The 17,912-nt window shown below is 43.7% G+C and overlaps 2 protein-coding genes and 1 pseudogene across 5 annotated transcripts in view; 1 reads left to right on the top strand and 2 right to left on the bottom strand.

Annotated features, from left to right (window-relative positions):
* Positions 1–4,435, bottom strand: part of MYO5C (myosin VC) — an 87,793-nt gene extending 83,358 nt beyond the window's left edge. Inside the window, exon 1 of the mRNA XM_037143050.2 lies at positions 4,300–4,435. Within this exon, the coding sequence (XP_036998945.2) occupies positions 4,300–4,326 (27 nt within the window). The 5' untranslated portion in view covers positions 4,327–4,435. The remainder of the gene's footprint in view (positions 1–4,299) is intronic.
* Positions 4,325–7,699, top strand: LOC119047589 (cyclin-dependent kinase 1-like; annotated as a pseudogene).
* Positions 7,700–8,666: 967 nt separating this feature from the next.
* MYO5A (myosin VA) overlaps positions 8,667–17,912 on the bottom strand; it is a 174,462-nt gene continuing 165,216 nt past the window's right edge. For all 4 annotated transcript variants that reach the window (XM_053670054.1, XM_053670055.1, XM_053670056.1 and 1 more), the window contains 3 exons: positions 16,563–16,737; positions 15,275–15,355; positions 8,667–14,763 (listed from right to left, as the gene is read on the bottom strand). In XM_053670054.1, the coding sequence (XP_053526029.1) occupies positions 14,611–14,763; positions 15,275–15,355; positions 16,563–16,737 (409 nt within the window). In that variant the 3' untranslated portion in view covers positions 8,667–14,610. The remainder of the gene's footprint in view (positions 14,764–15,274; positions 15,356–16,562; positions 16,738–17,912) is intronic.

Genomic DNA, 17,912 nt, shown 5'->3' with positions numbered 1-17,912 from the left:
ACCTCAGGCAACCCAACCTGAGCCATTTGTAAAACTGGGATAACAACAAAGCACTGGTTTTTCAGGTCAAGTGGAAGAAGGCGCCTAAAGTTCTGAGGATGACATCTGACACATAAGAAGTCCTCGGTGACTGTGAGACAGAAGTAACCATCCTCAACATCATCTTCACGCCCATAGCTTTTCTGAAAGCAGAAAACCTCATTCACTCGGGCATGCACGTATCAAACACGTACTGAGCCCTCAGTGCTCCCTGTTCTAAAGAAACTCTTGGTCAGCAGTGGGGATAGAGAGCTAATGAGCTTGTTACCAGTCATTTTAAAGGTGCCCAGTTGCAGGGCAAAGATTTCTTAGGAGGCACTACTCAAATTGAATTGGGAAGGTACAGGCATGGGGGAGCAAAGCAGACAGAGACAGACAGGCATTTGCAGCAGAGGGAGCGCTGTGTGCAAGGCATCAGAATGCATTTAGGGACTGCCGGAAGTCTGGTGGAGCATGAGCCGAGGTAGGAGCTGCTGGACAGGGGGCCAGGAGACGATGCAGAAAGGCAGGACCTATGCTGAGCATGATGGACCCTCCAGAGGGGCTCGAGTAGAGAATGGCCGGTCTGGTTTTTCTTAGAGAGATTTCAGGGTGGAACTGCTGGATCGAACGCTCTGGACGTTTCTAAACCATGTTGCCGTGTTGCTTTTGAAAGGAGAAGGGTCATTTCACACACTCCCCCAACCCTGCAGCAGCTGTGGCGCTTACCACCCTTCCTTTCGGGAGTCCGCTGCTCGTGGAACCTGTCTTCCTGGGGTTCCCGATGCCGGCTCTCCTGTCTCCTCCTCCCTGCAATGGCTCTGTCGCAGGCCCTCTGCTTCCCCTCCCTCCCTGATCAGATGCTGTCCCCAGTGTCCTGTCCCGGCCCTCTTCTCTCCCTTGGTGACATCTTCACTGCCTCCACCTCTGGGCAGAAGACCCCCAGGCCCATCCTCTACACAAACCAGCAACCACCCGAGCACCACCCCCTGGAAGCCTCCCACCCACCTCAACCCCTGCAGGTATTTTCCTCATGACTTTCCAAAGAAACATCTCTTCCTCCCGATGTCCCTAATTGTGTCAGTGGCACCACCATCCTCTCAGTCATCCAGACACTAACCTCCATGTCACCCTTGGCTCGTCCCTCTCCCCCACAACCCCCAGTCCAGTCTCCCTGGCTCACCTGGCCCCACCCTCCACTTCCCGGGCTGCAGCTGTAGTTCTCTCCCGGGCCGTTACCAAAACTTGACAAATTGGCGACCTGACTGCAGCCTCTCTCCCAGGGGCTCTGCTGGCACACCCGACTCCCGAGAACTCGACCCTGCCATTCCCCACTTAAAACCTTCACCAGAGCATAACGCCCTGACCTACCTCTGGCTGCCACGACCCCCCCCCAGCTCTGTGGCCCCTCCACGCCTTCCACGCCTCAGCAGACTGAATTACGTGACAGTCCTCATTTCTCACTAATCAGAAAACTCCTCCAGAGGCAAGACTATCACTTTAAAAAAAACACAAAACTTTCCAACCTCCCCCAAGCACAAAGTTTTATGTACAGAAGGAAGAGATTAGACAGGGCTGGGCAGGTAACAGCTGCGTCAAGAGGGGGACTGGGCAGCCTTGCAGTCCCAAGACAGTCGTGGCTGTCACACAGAAGCCAGCGGCCACACAGGGATTCCAAGTGGCAGCCCAGCCACCACCCTACTGCGGGATCACTGTTCGCCTGGGTGCAGAAGCGGGTTTCAGTTTGTCTGAAAGCACTGTGTGTCGAAGACTGTGTGATGGGGGTTCGTGTGGCCATGGGGGTCCCCAGCCACAGACTTTGACTCAGGCCAGTCCTGCGTGCTGACACTCGGGACAATCGGCTAGATCTCAGGACTTGGGAGGGTGGGGTGGAGTCGGGGGCATGGTAGGAAAGCAAAGGGAGAGGGGTTAGATTTTGTCTAAGAAAGAAATCTTTGGTTTCACTTATATATGGAATCTAAAGACCCATATAAATGAACAGACAAAACGGAAACAGACTCACAGATACAGAGAACAGACTAATGGCTGCCAGAGGGGAGGGGGGTTGGGGGACTGGGTGAAAAAGGTGAAGGGCTTAAGAAGTGCAGACTGGTAGTTACAGACTAGTCGTGGGGATGTAAAGGACGGCATAGGGAATACAGTCCATGATACTGTAATAACGATGCATGGGGCCGGGTGGGTACTGGAAGTACTGGGGGATCGCTTTGTAATGTATAGATTGTCTAACGCCTATGCTGTACACCAGAACATAATATTAATACAAAGTAACACTGATTGTAAACTGTGATTGAAAGAAATTTAATTTTTAAAAAGCAGTGTGTGCTGATATGGAAAAGGATAGTAAGGAATGTATTAAAAATACAATTATCATTTTCCTTCTTTGAAAATGTACACAATTCCTCCCCTGGGGAGAGAAGAATAAGATAGTGAGAGGAGTGTGGGAAAAGAAATATATTAGTAGATGCTCAATAAATATTTGTTGAGTATATCAAAAAAAAGGAAAGACATCTTTAACAAAGTAAGCTCTCAAAGACCCAGACAGGCAGCGATACAAATGGGGGAGCGTCCCGCCTCTGGCACCGACAAAGCCCGGGGCTGACCGACCACCCGGAAGGAAGGTGGCAGCCTGCAGACTCACGTGGACACGTGAGTCAGACTCTACTCGGATACAATGTACGTGGCAACAGCCGTCAAGGCTCCTTCTGGCTCTGGGACTCTCAGGTTCTCTGTCCATTCAAACCAATTGCTAGAAAACTCTTGCACATCCGTTTTCTTACATTGTGCCTGGAACCAAGTTAGTGTTTAATCATGGGGTGAGCAAAAGTAGGCTTGCAGTTGTAATACAAATAAACAACACAATAAGTGATAAGTAATGCAAGGACAAACTGTGTGTTGCGTAGTCACAACTTCCCAGAGCCTGCCTTTGCCAGCCCCTGAGTATGCGTGGCGTTGGGCACTCCGTGACCGGGGTGCTCACATGTGTGTGTTTTTTCTGGGATTGAAGGTGGACTGTTACTTAAAATGGGTTAATCAGCAGTTTCCTCTGTCCTCCAAAGTATCTTCCAAGAATGGTTTTGTTCAAGAACTTTTTTTTTTTTTACCTCTAGTAAGTCGAAGACCAAAGAGGCACTGTGGGATACCTGGTGGTCATGTTCTCACTGGTAAACTATCCGGGAACAGAGGCGATTCACACCTTCCATTTAGAACTCTCCTCAACGGAAATAAATGCATTAAAGAGGAAAACACCATTTGGTTGATTTGAATTTATACTGTCACTAATCAAACAAAGTAGGAGATGAAAGTTTGTTTAAACCATGGAAATATTTATTTACAACCACTGTCGATGTCCATAGCAGAAGTGCCTTTACATATAAAGGTAGGGCCTACGTCAGAAGATGGGCAGATCCTGGTCTCATCAGTCTGAATATGGGTGTAGGAGGACCCAGCTGAATGACTGTCCAAGTGGATTTTTTTCCAAAAGGGCCAACACTTTCACACTTTTTATTCAAATTATTAACCAACGTCATCTCAGAAGGTTCTGGACACTGAAGGGGAATGTCGCCTTTCCTACCTAAAGGGGTGGAGCCCTCTGCCCCCAAGGAAGATGAGGTTTCGGAGGAAGGCTCTCGAATTGTTCCTGGAGTTAAACTGTAAATGTTAGGTGCAGAGCTTGTGACAACACATCAGGGGCCCTCAACTTCTAGGGGGGAGGCCTGGGTGACAGGTCCAGGCAGCTGCAGCTTTGGAGTCATACGAACTTAAACGCGGGAACATGCATTTTGAAGACCCAGTAATTCTAGAAAGCGGCCTGCACAGTGCGGTTAAATTTCTGAGCCGAGCTGTTCAAAGGGCTGCCAGGAGGGTCGCGAAGATTACGGATGCGATTACTCGCCCACATCTGAGATTTCTACATTCCCGCAGGCAACCACGATTCCACTTGTGGCTCGGAAGGGGCGGGGGGCAAGGCGCACGGGAGACGCGGCCTAAGGCGCGACCCCTGGAAGCTCAGGCCTGGAGGGGCACTCGGTCCCCTATCCCGAAGGGACCGAGGCTCCCGGGGGCGCCTTTGCCACGGACATGGACCTGAGCCCTCGGGAGGCGGCGCTGCCGGGCCCCCGGTTCCCGGGCCCAGCGCGTCCGTCTCCCCGCAGCGAGCGCGCCAGGTGCACAGGTGTGGCCCGGACACCAGGTGTAGTCAGCGTTAGCCCCGGGCCGGCTTCCCTCCCGCGCGCCCTCCCTCGGGTCGGGCCACCTGCCTACCTGCGTGTACAGCGCGGCAACCGCCATGGGCGAAAGAGCCGGGGCAGCTGGGGGGCTTGGACCCGGGGTGCTGAGGCTCCGGGGCAGGTAACCGCGCGCAGGAGCTGCATCCAGAGCACTGGGCCACCTGGGGAAAGTTTTCCAGGGATCCCCAGACTTTCCCGAGGGCGGGCGGCCCGGGAGGAGACGGGCGCGGATTGGTCCCTCCCGCCGGGCCTGGCCAGTCTCCTCCACGATTGGCTGGGACGGGGGTGGGGCGGGGCGGGGCGCGACCCTCCTCCCCGTAAAGCGTCCGAGGCGGAGGGGTCCACCTGGCGGGGGGCCGAGCGCTGCGCCCAGAACCCTCCGGAGCGGGATGCACGGACTCTCACCGGAGGAAACAGGTGTGTTCTGAGACCTGTCCCCGCCCAAGTGTCCGCTCCCTTAAGTCTCAGCGTCTTTACTGGAAAGAACAGAGGGATATGACCATTCCCATAGAAAGTCCAAGAGAATTAATAAACTATTAGAACTTGTGAGAGTTCAGCTAGGTGACCATATTCAAAGTCAAATATAAAAAATGAGTAACTTTCCTTTATATCAACAAAAGCCCTTTAGAAAATACGATAAAAAGTAAAATAGAAAAATAAGATGTTTACAATATCAACGAAAATACAAGGTGTCCAGAAATTACACCAACAAAAACGCACTTGGCCTTTGTGGAGAAAATGTTTAAATTTCTCTTCAGGGGCATAAAAGGCCTGAGTAATACATGTCATTTTCAAAGATGGGAATATTTAATATGGTGCAGGTGTCAATTCTACCCAAATTAATAACATGTAAGCCCAATATAAATGGAATAAAAGTCTTTGCAGGACTTCTGGAAAATTGTACAATGATATCTTTTATGGAATAAAGTCCCATTTTGGTTAAGCACCAGCCTTCTGGAAAGTCTGTGGACTGGCTGCAAAACTTGTCCTGCAAGATGGTGTAGCAACATTTTGTATTTTTAAGTGCATACATCTAGACTTCTATTAAATTGATTCCTGGGCATAGTATTCTTTTTTATGTTACTATGAATGTCTATAAGTGTTTTCTTAATTTCATTTTCCAATTGTTTATTGCTAGTATAAATAGAATTTATTTTTATATATTGGCCTTATATCTTCTGAGCTTTTCTAAATTCATTTATTAGATCAAGTAAATTTTTTGTGTGTGGATTCCTTATAATAGTCCACACACAAAATAATCATTTGTAAATATTCATTCTTTATTTATTTGAAAGGAAATGAAATGTTTTCATTTCCTTTCAATCTAGGGTGCCATTATTTAATTTTCTGGTGCCCATTGCTTTGGCCAGAACAACCAGCACAACATAGAACTACAGTGGCAAGAACAGCCAGACACCCTTGCCTTCTTCTCGGCTTCAGGGGGAAAGCGTTCAGGTTTGGTTTTCTGGGGTTTTTTTCCCATTAATTATAAGGTTACCGTAGTTTTTTTTCCAAACATGAAGGAGTTCCTCCTTCCTAGTTTCTTATGCTGGGTTTTTTTGTTTTTCAGTCTTGAATGGGATTGATAGATCATTTTCTCTTCCCTTTTCTCAATCTATATGTGTTTCTGAATCTATAGACAGTGGGTCTTTAAAACAAAATTCAGTTTGACTATCTGGGTCTTTAAAAAAATTCAGTATGACTATCTCTGCTTCCAGTAGAAGTGTTTAATCCACTCACGTTTAATGTAATCATTGATTTATGATTTATCTTGTCTTCTATATGGCTCGTGTATTCTTTGTTTTGTTTTGTTTTTCTGTTTCTCCTTTACTGACATTTTTGGTGATAGATTTTTAATTTTTTCATGAATGATTTTAATTTCTACCTTTTAAAAAACTATATTCCTTGGGTTAATTTTTAATGGTTCCTCTAGGGATTAAATTATGCACCTGAATTCATCACAGATACTTCAGTTTAATACTGTATCACTTTCCTACAGCTGTTGTAACAAAGTAGCACAAACTGTGTGCTACTCACAGTTCTGAGATCACCATGCTTACTGCTCAGTGTGTGACCTGGCCTCACTGGGTTTCACCGGGATCAAGGGAGCCCTCCAAAGGCACAGCTGGTAGTTTTCACAGCTTGCCCAATTCTGGCAGAGCTACCTGGCCACCTGATGTGGGGGAGGGGAGGATCATGGGAGCAGCCCCAGGCAACAATGCCAGACTTTCATTGTTCTTACCCAGAGTTCAGTGGTTTTTCATGGATAACCACTACTGATTTGTTGTGTGCTGTTGGTCCATTTACAGAGCCCTAAAATTGTTGTTCTTGATTCTTATGTCCAGTGTTGTGCTTGCTTTTTTTTGAGGAGAGAATTTGTTGAGCTCCTTCCTCAGTCTGCCATACCAGATGTCAAAATCTATTTAAATAAATTATTGCAATATAATTCTTATACCATACATATCACCCATTTAAAGTATACAGCTCAAGGACCCATTAGCATGCATCTACCCTAACTACTGACGACTGTGGAAGACTGTACTATCTAATAGAGAAATCAGAGAAGGCACCTACAAAGTTGTAAGAGTAGATACAAAACTACAAGTCAAGCGGTAGCCATGAAGAACACTGGACGAGAAAGTGAAGAGGAAGAGATCCCTAGCACTGCAATTCAGGAAATTTCTCTGTTAAAAGAATTTCGTCATCCAGAGTCAGTCTTCGAGATGTGTTCATGCAGAGCTCTGGGTCGTATCTCATCTCTGAATACCTTTCTATGGATCCCAAGAAATGTCTGGATTCTATCCTTCCTGATCATAGATTCTTCACTCGGTAAGAGTCATTTGTACCAAATCCTAGAAAGGATTGTTTTGTCACTTAAGAAGAGTTCTATGCAGAGATTAAAACCTCAAAATCTATTGGTTGATGACAAAGGAACAATCCAACTGGCTGCTTCTGGCCTTGCCAGAGCTTCTGAAGCACCTGTTCGAGTGTGTACCGGTGGGGTATGAACACTTGGCTGTAGATCTCCTGAAGTACTGCTGGGGTCAGCTAGCTATTTGACTCCACTTGACACTCAGAGTGTAGGCACCATATCTGTGGGGTTAGGAACTAACAAACCACTTTTCCATGGGGATTCAGCAATTGATCAACTCTTCAGAATTTTCAGAGCTTTGGGTACCCCAAGTGAAGCGTAGCCGGAGTAGAATCTTTACAGGACTATAAAAGAATACATTCCCCAAGTGGAAGCCAGAAAGCCTAGCACCCACGTCAAAAACTTGGATGAGAATGGATTAAATCTGCTCTAGAAAATGTTAGTCTATGATCCTGCTAAACAAATTTTTGGCAAAATGGCATTGAATCATTTATATTTTAATGATTTGAACAACCAGATTAAGAAGATGCAGCTTTCTGAGAATTTCCACGTGTGGTATTGAGTACAGATAGTTGTATCTTTACTGTCAACTTTATTTTTCTTGTGTTTTTTTTTGTTTTCTTTGTAAAACTTATACTTCATCCTCTAACTTAAAAATGTAAATATTATTCAATATGAATTTAGATAATTCTATATATGCATGTAGATCTCACTGTAACAACTATTTACTATAATAAAACTATAAATCTAAAAAAAATAAAGTATACAACTCCGTGGTTTTCAATATATTTACAGATATGTTAAACTATCACCAGTCAATTTTAAAACATGGTCATCTAGAAAAGAAACTGTGGTGCTCTTTAGCTATCGCTCCCCAGCCCCTCTACACCCCCACTCCTCAGCGGTAGTTAAGCAACCACTCACCTACTGTATACTAGCTCTCTCTTTCTTAATTAGCCTGGCTAGAGGCTTATCAATTTATTTATCTTTTCAAAGAACCAAGTTTTTGTTTCATTGATTTTCTCTTATTGATTTCCTGCCCTCAATCTCACTGCTTTCTGCTCTAATTTTCATTTCTTCTCTCCTGCTTTCTTTACTTTTAATTTCCTCTCTCCCTCTATTTCCTGGAGTAGAAAGTTAGATGGTTGACGTTAGGGCTTTTCCCCCCTAAGGCATAGATTTCACGCTGTGCATTTCCCTCTAAGCATTGCTTTCACTGCACGTCACAATGTTGGATGAGTCGTATTTTCATTTTCATGTAGCTCAAAGTATTTTAAAATTTCTCTAGAGATTTCTTCTTTGACCCATGTGTTTTTTAGAAGTGTGTTGTTTAATCTCCATGTATTTGGAGATTTTTCAGATATTTCCCTCTCATTGATTTCTACTTTAATTCCATTGTCATCTGAGAGCATATATGATAGGATTTTTATTCTTTAATTTTAAAGGCATGTTTTCAGCCCAGAATGTGGCCTATGTTGGTGTATGTTCCATGTGCTGTGCGTTATTGATCAGACATGAACAAAAATCCGTCATCTTCATACCTTTATTTGAACAATTCTCTATAATAGCCAGGAGAATACAGCATTAATGACGCACACTTACTAAGTACAACATTAGACAACTACAAAGCTTAAATGTCAATCTGATTTGGTTTTGGTTTTCATCTTAGCACTAGTTGATATCTTTTGTTGATATGAGGTGAATTATTAGTTTATTTTTAAAAACTCCATGTGAGATATGCTGGGATGGGTTCTGTTTAAAACCAGAGTTGGTTGATAATGCCTTTCATTTTTCAGTGCTTCCGCTTCCTTTTTAATGGATGAACACGGTACCAAAGAACTTTTAAAAGATGAAACGTAGTTTGTTTTTCTGTGTAGCTCAAAGTAGAATTCCTTTTCCAGGTCCGACAAGAAAAACTATTTGGAAAATTGCAATGTTCAATTTCATTTTAGTTAAAAAGCGTATCCATCTCACAGTCAATTAGCAATTAAAGTTAATAATTAAAATACAGTGTTAAATGTCATGAGCTCATTTTTGTGCAACACTGTTAGAGAAATTTAAATTTCCAAGACACAAAAAAGTCAATGTTACTTCCAGGATTCCACAAAAATACATAACTAGGAATCATAAATTACAATATACATATCCACATTTAAAGGGAAAAAAATCACCATTTGTTGGAAAAAAATTAAATGGCTCAAATGATTTAGAAAGCCTGAAGTGTAGTCTAAAATTTTACAACATATGGTAACATAAGATATTTGAAAAAATGCATAAAAATGTACTGACCTACCAAGCATTGAATTATACATTCCAGTTTCAACTCAAAAACATTTTTCTTTCAAATATTTCAAGCAATATTACAGTATTAAAAAAGTCATTTTCAGATATTTATGACTCTAATAACACTCATTAAATTAAGCTAATGAACATTTTAGCTAGACCAAATTATAAAATAAAAAAGGTATAAAATGCATTTTGGCAGATATGTTACCTAGTACTTCTCAGTTCCTGATCTACTGAAAACCCACTAACTCCAGGCTGATTTAATTTAGGGTAATACAGTGGATTAGATTTTATAGCACTCTTTCTTGTTTTCAATCTTTTATTGTACCAGCTTCTTAAAAATGTTTTTTAAAGAATGTCCATGAAAAGCTTTACAGTTATACTGTTCACCTTTATTAAGAAAAGGTCAGTGGAAAACAAGCCAGTTAAAATATTACCCAGACTCTGACATCTCTGTATTTCCTCCACACGTTCATCTGCTTCCTGTGACACAGAGCCCGCAGAACTCGGGAACGCTGTCTAAGCCCACATTTCACTGGCTCTGAGACTACTGCTGCCTCAGAGTTCTAATACCTGTTTAGAACTAGCAGAAAAGAAGGGAAGAAGTAATAGGTCGGGGAGGATCATGCAGACTGGGGAGAACGGAATTAGTGGTTGGAGGCCACACCCAACCCAAACCCTCACAAAACCTTGAGAAACACGGCTTGATATTCTCTCCAGGCAATATGTCCCCTTACAGAGGAAAAGTTGCAGGGAACTTAAGGCAGCTCCAGGAGGAAAGGGAGCAGGGGTTAAGGCGGCCCTCACAGCACAGCCTGAGAAGAAATTACAACGCACTTATTCATGAGCAGAGGCCACGGCGGTACACAGCCTCCCTAACACGCATGCACACAGCACAGCTCCCAGCTCCACAGTAAACACTGGCAGCATGCACACACAGCGACGGTCAAACAACCCTGGCTGGCAGGGCGGGGTGTATTGAGAGTGACCTTCCTCTTCACTTAGTAGACAGCCTGCTACTAATTAATGACCTAAGCACAGAGTATTGCACCCTCCAAGGGAGCACTGATTCATTACAAGTCAAACCTAGTCATAGCAGGTAACTATGACAGAAGGAAAACTACTGGGCTCTAGGCTCTTTATCTCGTTAGCACAAAGAACTACTGCTCAGTATTGCTCACTGCTCAGTTCCCATGTGCCAGCTGCTAACTCTGATAAAGAGAAAGAGCGCCTCTTGCCGATTCGGGTGCCCCGCAGGTACCAAGGGGGGCAGACATAACCTCAGGACTCGTTCAAGTGCCCTCGTTGCGTCCGCCCACACTGCCACTGCTGCACACGGGAAGATGGCTCGACTGGGGGGCTGCGGGACCTCCGGCAAGTCTGACCTTACCTCTCTTGAATATCATCAGCAGATGAGTGTGGCTACATTTTCTACCTTCCAGTGCTGCTGTGAGGAGACAGTGAGGTAAGAGAGAGCGCATGGAAGTAAAGCACAGCCAATGCACGGCACCGTTCTGCACAGCTCTCAACAGGAGAATTTAAGGGTCAAACAGTAATTTTTGCTTTCTGTTTTATCCTGAACAGCTGAAGTTACCCAGAGGATACTTGACCATGCTGCCTGGGGAACTCTATGAACTGGTGACTCTGTGTATGTTTATGGGAGGGGCGGGACAGAGAAACACTGGTGGAGATCTTCTCAGAACAGTGGCAGGTGCCCCTTTACCTAGGGTCACCAGGAAAGTAATTTCTCACGATCATCACTGTACTGAAATTCTAATAAAATAAAGAATTTTTGTAGCCTCCTCTAGTCATTAAAAGATTTTATCTACATTATATATAATTACTCAGAAAAAGCCAACTCTAAATTATCCAATGAAACAAAGCAAATCAGCCCTGGCTGGTGTAGCTCAGTAGATTGAGCACGGGCCTGCAAACCAAACAACTGTGGTTCAATTCCCAGTCAGGGCTGCAGGGCAGTTTCCAGCAGGGGACACACAAGAGGCAACCACACATTGATATTTCTTTTTCTCTCTCCTTCCCTTCCCCTCTAAAGATAAAGAAATAAAATCTTTTTAAAAAATAAAGCAAATCATACTAATTCAAATCCCCAAAGCTCCTTTTAGTTGGCTTTGGAATATATACATTTGCACTTCTGCTCCTACAAAAGAAGTATCAGGTATGTGGGGATTATTCAAAACTTCCAAAGGAACTGTGAAGCCACATTCGTGGACTTTATGCCACATTCATCTTCCCCCATCTCCATAGTTAACTCTCAGAGCAAAACCTTAACTGAAGACAAGCAATAAGGGAAACTGCTGCTGGTTTTTCAGCTTCGCATTCCAAGGTGGGAGCTGCACCTGTAGGTAAGGAAAGTAGGGAGCAGAGTATTCTGAAGGGGCTATTATGACCATGAGCCGCTGTTGTTTCAAGATCTTTCTTTGAATTCCTATTGTGTGTCAGAGAGGAATTATAAAAAATTAGTGAAAATGTTGAAGAATGTACTAGAGAGAAGTGAGAAGAAGAAGAAGTTGTACTCAGACTGGCCCAAAGGGAAGCGGCCAGGCAGGCTGGGGCAGCTGAGGACTGACTCCACCCACCAATGGCAGGCAGTCGGGTCAGGCAAGCAGGCTGGTGCTGGGACTCAGGGTTTGCAGAAGGGGAAGAGCGAACAGATAAATGGGTGGGTGAAAGGCTGCTGGAGGTGAATTTGAAGCTGCAAGAGGAAGTGTGGATGGACAGAGGGAAGGGTAAGCAGTCCTCAAAGTGGCCAAAGGATTCCCAGAATATTGCCGTATCCTCAAGCAGCATGCAGGGTCATTAGCAGGCTGTGGGGGTCCCTGGTGGTAGGCCGCTCTTGTTATGACTACTGAGTACCTTTAGGCTGCTAAAAGAAGTTAATCCAGACCCCCACCTGGGCTTCCGCACAGGGCTTGGAGGAAGCTGCAGCCCCGGAGCATCAGAACCTTTGTGTGGCCATCCCTGAACAGAGACTCTGGCCCAGGGGAGGAACAAGCTGCTGCACTTCCCAGCAGAAAGACAGCACTCAGGGGAGAGACACAGGCCCAGACTAGAGATACTTCAGTATGCGAGTTGTCTGGGGGAAGAGAAAGAACTGTGATGGCAGTGGGAGCCCCAGAGTGACCCTGAAGACCCGACAAGGCTGAGGGCGTGCACGGGACATGTGACACAGCACTGAGCTGGGAGGGCCGGGAGGTTTCCGGGCCCGAGGTGGACTGTGTACACCATGGAGGCATCGTCTGTTTAAGCATTTCCCCACCCAAGTCCCATCCATGCTCTTAAATACGACACATTCAGTACTAACCAAATGGTTATGAGTTCACTGAAAACCACAATGACGCCCCTGGCAAAACTGAGAGAACCTGAATGAATTAGTAACGTTTGGGTTGGTTTTGCAGATAAATAAATGCATACAAATGGAATACAGAGGTACGTGACAATAAAAATTACCTAAATATAACTTTCTAAAAATATGAACGAAAATCATGTACACTGGAGAAGGCTACAGCTTCACAGATTTGTGATACTACATTTTGTTAATCCCTCAGACTTAGCAGGCACTGAACGCTGGTCTTTGCATGAGCACACTGAGGGACCTTAGGACTCAGCTGTCCAACCCTCTTACTGTGTAAAAGAGGAATGTGAGGCCCAAATAAGTTAACAGACAGTATTTATCTTTTAATAACAATCTTTATCGATTTGAAACTGTTTGACTTCCATTGATAATATTGCACATATCTTAATAAAATGTCACTTTTATAAATCATCTAGGAGTTAAATTATATAAATCTATGATTGTAATGCAGAACCAGAGTTTCTAATGAATTTGCTTTTTGCACAACCTGAAAGATTTATGGTATAAGATACCTAAGAACAAATGCAGAATACGTTTAATTGGAGTTTCAGAATGAAAACACAGGATCTGGATCTTACTGAGCCAAATCCTCTGTAAAACTCAGCAATTTTCTTCTATTTCTTACCTAAGTCAAAGTATTTCTAACCCGATGGATGCTCTTTAAAGTACCTAGAAGTACTGAGAACATGTATTGAAGTTGCAAGCCTAAACAATGAAATCATAATTATTTATTATACAACTTCTTTTGCATAATTTATAGGATAATCAAAGTTTTTAAGACTTGAATCATGAATATACTGACAATGCTCTCTAGATAGTGACTGAGATGAATTCTTAATAAATTAAGAAGAAAGAAAACCTGTCAAGGCTGAATAGATGCACTGCAGGAGTCAGCCCTGGGAACTAGAAATAAGTCACTTCACAGAACACTGCACCTGCTGTGATACCCGCCCAGGGAAAACCAATGAGCACATCAGTGCAACGTCCTGAAAACACCATGACAGCAACAGGTGCCGTCCTGTCTATTCCCACCCCTCAAAGTCTAACGTTTACCACTACGTGACTTTCCAGTGTCCGCTACGCGTGCAGGGGGATCTGTAGATTTTTGCACACGATCCAGTTAAAACTGTGATCTGATTGAACTGTAAACAGAATTGATAAATGAGAAGCTTATTGTTGTAGTGCCTAACAAGAACATCACTTACATTTTAAAGAACACAGTATGTAGCAGCAATTTAAAATGCTCAGGAAGCGACAGTACAAATGGACTTCTACGCTGCATAGGAAACCAGCATTCCTTTTACACTTCTACGTCATAATGACACATATAAGGGAGTTGCTTGACTAACTACTAACATATTGCCAGTTTATTTCTTGGATCCAGTTCGACCACATCAACACTGATTCCTAAACTGATATGATATGTACTCAGTAGCGATTTTTCTTCTGGTTATCACAGAGGGTGGTTTCTGTTGGTACCTTGCTAACATTAGCTCATATCTAGACTTTATGTTTTTTATACCATTTAGATGCAGTGCTAAAGATTTAAAATAAATGCTAGCAGCTGAAGACACATTTTTCCTTCCTTCTGCCATTCTCCTGCATGTAAATTCAGAATGCCTAACCAGTCACTGGGGAGTGTCGCTACAAAGGAGTGTAACTTTCTTTCCAAGGTGATGCAAGGTAATGACCTCTCGTTTGGAAGCTGATCATTGCATTTTCTTTACAAATGTGTTTTCAGTAGCTCACTGGGAAATAATAGGTTTTTATTTCAGGCAAGAAATGTATTGTCACTGTTTGCCTTGACATCACTTTCAGACTCGGGATATGAACCCCAGGCCCAGGCTGGCAGGAATCTGTATGGTTTCTAGAGCGAGGGAGGACGGGTTAAAAGGAAAGGTGACAGGAAAGATGTGTTTAGCATCCATGAGCAGCTGAGGGGAGTCTTTCCTGTCTCGTAAACGCATCTGGAAAATTAAAAAACAAAACAAACAGAACATCAATTCTTTGGATCTATAAAGAAATTTTTCTTCTGCCACAAATCCTACCAAAAACTCCCCAACTAATGAAAAATGTTTACATTTGCTTTATAATCACTTAATTTTTGACCTGGCTGGTGTGGCTCAGTGGAATGAGTGCTGGCCTGTAAACCGAAGGGTTGCCGGTTTGATCCCTGGTCAGGCAGGGCACATGCCTGGGTTGCGGGCCAGGTCCACAGTTGGGGGCATGCAAGAGGCAACTGATGGATGTATCTCTCATACACTGGTGCTTCTCTCCCTCTCTTCTTCCCTCCCTTACCCTCTAAATAAATAAAACTTCAAATAATTTCAATTTCCCAATACATTATCAAAAAACTTAATGCGCTGTAAAAATATGATTAGATAATATAATATAAAAATATTAGCCTTCAAGAAATGTAAAATTTACACTCAAAATACCATGTTGGTGAGTCAAAGAAAAAGAACCCGGAGGTCTTACCTGTATAGTACGAATGAATGACACGGAGACTCTTTCTTCAAACTCATTCACTGGCGTGTACAAATTCAACACTTTGACAATCTGTGAGACACAATGTGACCAAAGTTGTCAGCATATTTTCAGGCACCCACTGGGTGCTTATGACCCGGAAACTACCAGGGTCTGTGGGGGTTCAGTTCTGCCAGGGCTGGAGCAGAACCAGAGAAGAGAGGGAAACGATCTGAAGGCACACGTACCTTTACTATTTGAATTTTTATAATAAAAATGTATTCATCTTTGTATATTTTAAGAAGCAATGTCGCTTTGGAAAAATATTCGAACTATACAGAGGAGCACGACAAGTAAGAGTGCCCCAACTCCCCTCCTCCCACCCTCCCCAAGTGCCTGGTTTTGCCAGCATCATTGTCGTCTGTCGAGCTACTCTGCACATGCACTTCACGTGTAATGTGTGTACGGTGTCCGAGCTATGATGACACGTGTGACGAACATTACAGAAGTCTAACAGCAGGCACAGAGATACATGGCAAATGAGAAGCGGGCGTGTGCACGCCTGTGCCTTCCGTCCTGCTGTTGCCATTGTCCCCAGTGTCCTCCCTTCTCCTCTGCTCACTCCTTAAAGTCGATGCCCTGCCTGGTGGGACCTTCTCTGAACACAGTCAGTTACTGCCCCTCGGCACCTCCTGTGGACGTCTCAACACTGAACTTGCTAGACTCTCTTACAGTAGCATCAGCTGGGTACCTCTGTCTTCCCCACCAAACCTGAAGTTCTTTTTAAGCAGGGACTGTTCCTTCTTTATTGAAGCATTTCCCCCAGCAACAAGTACGGTCCCTTGAGATTAGGTACTCAATTCATCATTTAGTAAACTGAAGAAACAAGAATTATTTGTCTTAAAATAGAGAAATCTAAAGAATCATTCAATTATAAAACAACATGGAAAGTCATTTTCTGGAATGTGAGCTACACAGCAGGCCTAGAATGTATGCCCCACTAGAGCAGGGACTCTGTTTCGTTCGTGGCCGTGTCTCGGCTGTGCCTGGGACATTATGCACAACCCTGCAGACACTCAATGAACACTGACTGAATGCTGAACGTGGACACTGTGACTAGGACTGAAGTGTGTTACTTTCTGGTAAAACCTTTCTTTGAGATTTATGTGCATATCTATCTTCTCTGATGCAGATGAAGGCAGCTCAGAGACGAGAGCAATAGCTAGAAGACGTCTTTATTTACCCAAAGATCGCCCATGATGAATGTTAAATGATCTCCTAGCAGGGAAAGCTGCCGTACCTGGGCGGTGGTTAAAGCATTGCACATGGAACAGATGGCTTCGGCATCGTCATCTGTTTTCTTCTTCACCTGCAGAAGCTGAGCAGCCTGAATGAGAGGTTCCAGGGTTTCTTTAGCCCCACTGTTCATCAGATTCTTGTCACGCAGCCACTCTTCCAGTTGACTGACATTGTACCTACGCCGAGTGAGAGTGTGTGTGAGAGAGAGAGAGAGAGAGAGCACCTTTACCGAATGTTGTCATAAAAGTCTTGATTTTTTGTGTGTGACTTTCTCAGGAATTTCAGTTCAAATGACAAGTAGTAATCTTGTTCAGTTTCCTTGAATCTTATCAGCTATATTTAAAAATTATCATTATAAAAAGTCATGAGGTTTATAGTCATAATTATATAAGAGTAAAAGACTAGAGAATATAATTATCTTTAATGCAAGATAGAAAGTGGCCATTACAGCAAAAGTTATGAAACAAGACATGCTAAAAGACAAAATGGAACACATTATACGGCTGTGCCCTTATTACACAGTGGACCAGAAAATACTCTGTATCTTCTCTTACAACACTGGGAGTGAGAACATCATCCTTTAAGTCCTCTTGCTTTCTTACGTTCAGCTGAATAACAAAATCCTGCTGCACAGATGTCGTGCTCCAGCCCTCTTGCTGGGAGGGCCCGGGTGATGGGGACAGTGGCCTGAGGAAGTTCAGGAACAGAGGAAGAGAAAGGCACCTGGGGGCCACTGGAAGAGATAAAGTCCCCAAGAAACTACACAGATGCTGAGGTATCAGGGGCTGGCCAACCAAGTAACAGTGGTTCTTAAATAAACTAAACTAAACTAAACTAAACTAAACTAAACTAAAATGAAGTATATGGACACACAATCGGATGTCATAATCAGGCAAAGAGGAGGAATCATATTATGGCAGGTGCTTCAAATGTGTAAACAAAGCTTACAGAGGAGGAAATCCCACTACCTGGATGTAAGGTGTTACTGTTAACTACAGTGGGTGTGGGTCAGAGTGGGAAATTTGAGGAGAACACAGAGGTTTCCTGAGACTGAGCAACTAAAGATGTTCATAAGAGAAATCCTTTTTTCTCCTCTTGGTGAGTATTCTAGCTGTTTTAAAATAAATTATTTGCAAAATAAATCAATTCTATCAGATAATACGGTTATGCTGAATATAGTGGCTGGACATCGAACTGGGTACAGCTCTTCCTGAAACACGGAGGGGCGTATTTCAAGTGTCAGTGAAAGATCTGTTTGACAGGCTCTTGTTGCCACGGGTACAAAAAGGTATTTTGTTTAAAGCAATTTCTAAAAGCAAACAAACATTAGAAAATCTTCACTGTCATTTGA

This window comes from Artibeus jamaicensis, unplaced genomic scaffold, assembly GCF_021234435.1.
Source record: "Artibeus jamaicensis isolate MK-2021 breed Jamaican fruit bat unplaced genomic scaffold, CSHL_Jam_final contig_548, whole genome shotgun sequence".
NCBI lineage: Eukaryota > Metazoa > Chordata > Mammalia > Chiroptera > Phyllostomidae > Artibeus > Artibeus jamaicensis.
Note: the sequence above shows the minus strand (reverse complement) of the source record. Positions and strands in the feature narration are given on the sequence as shown.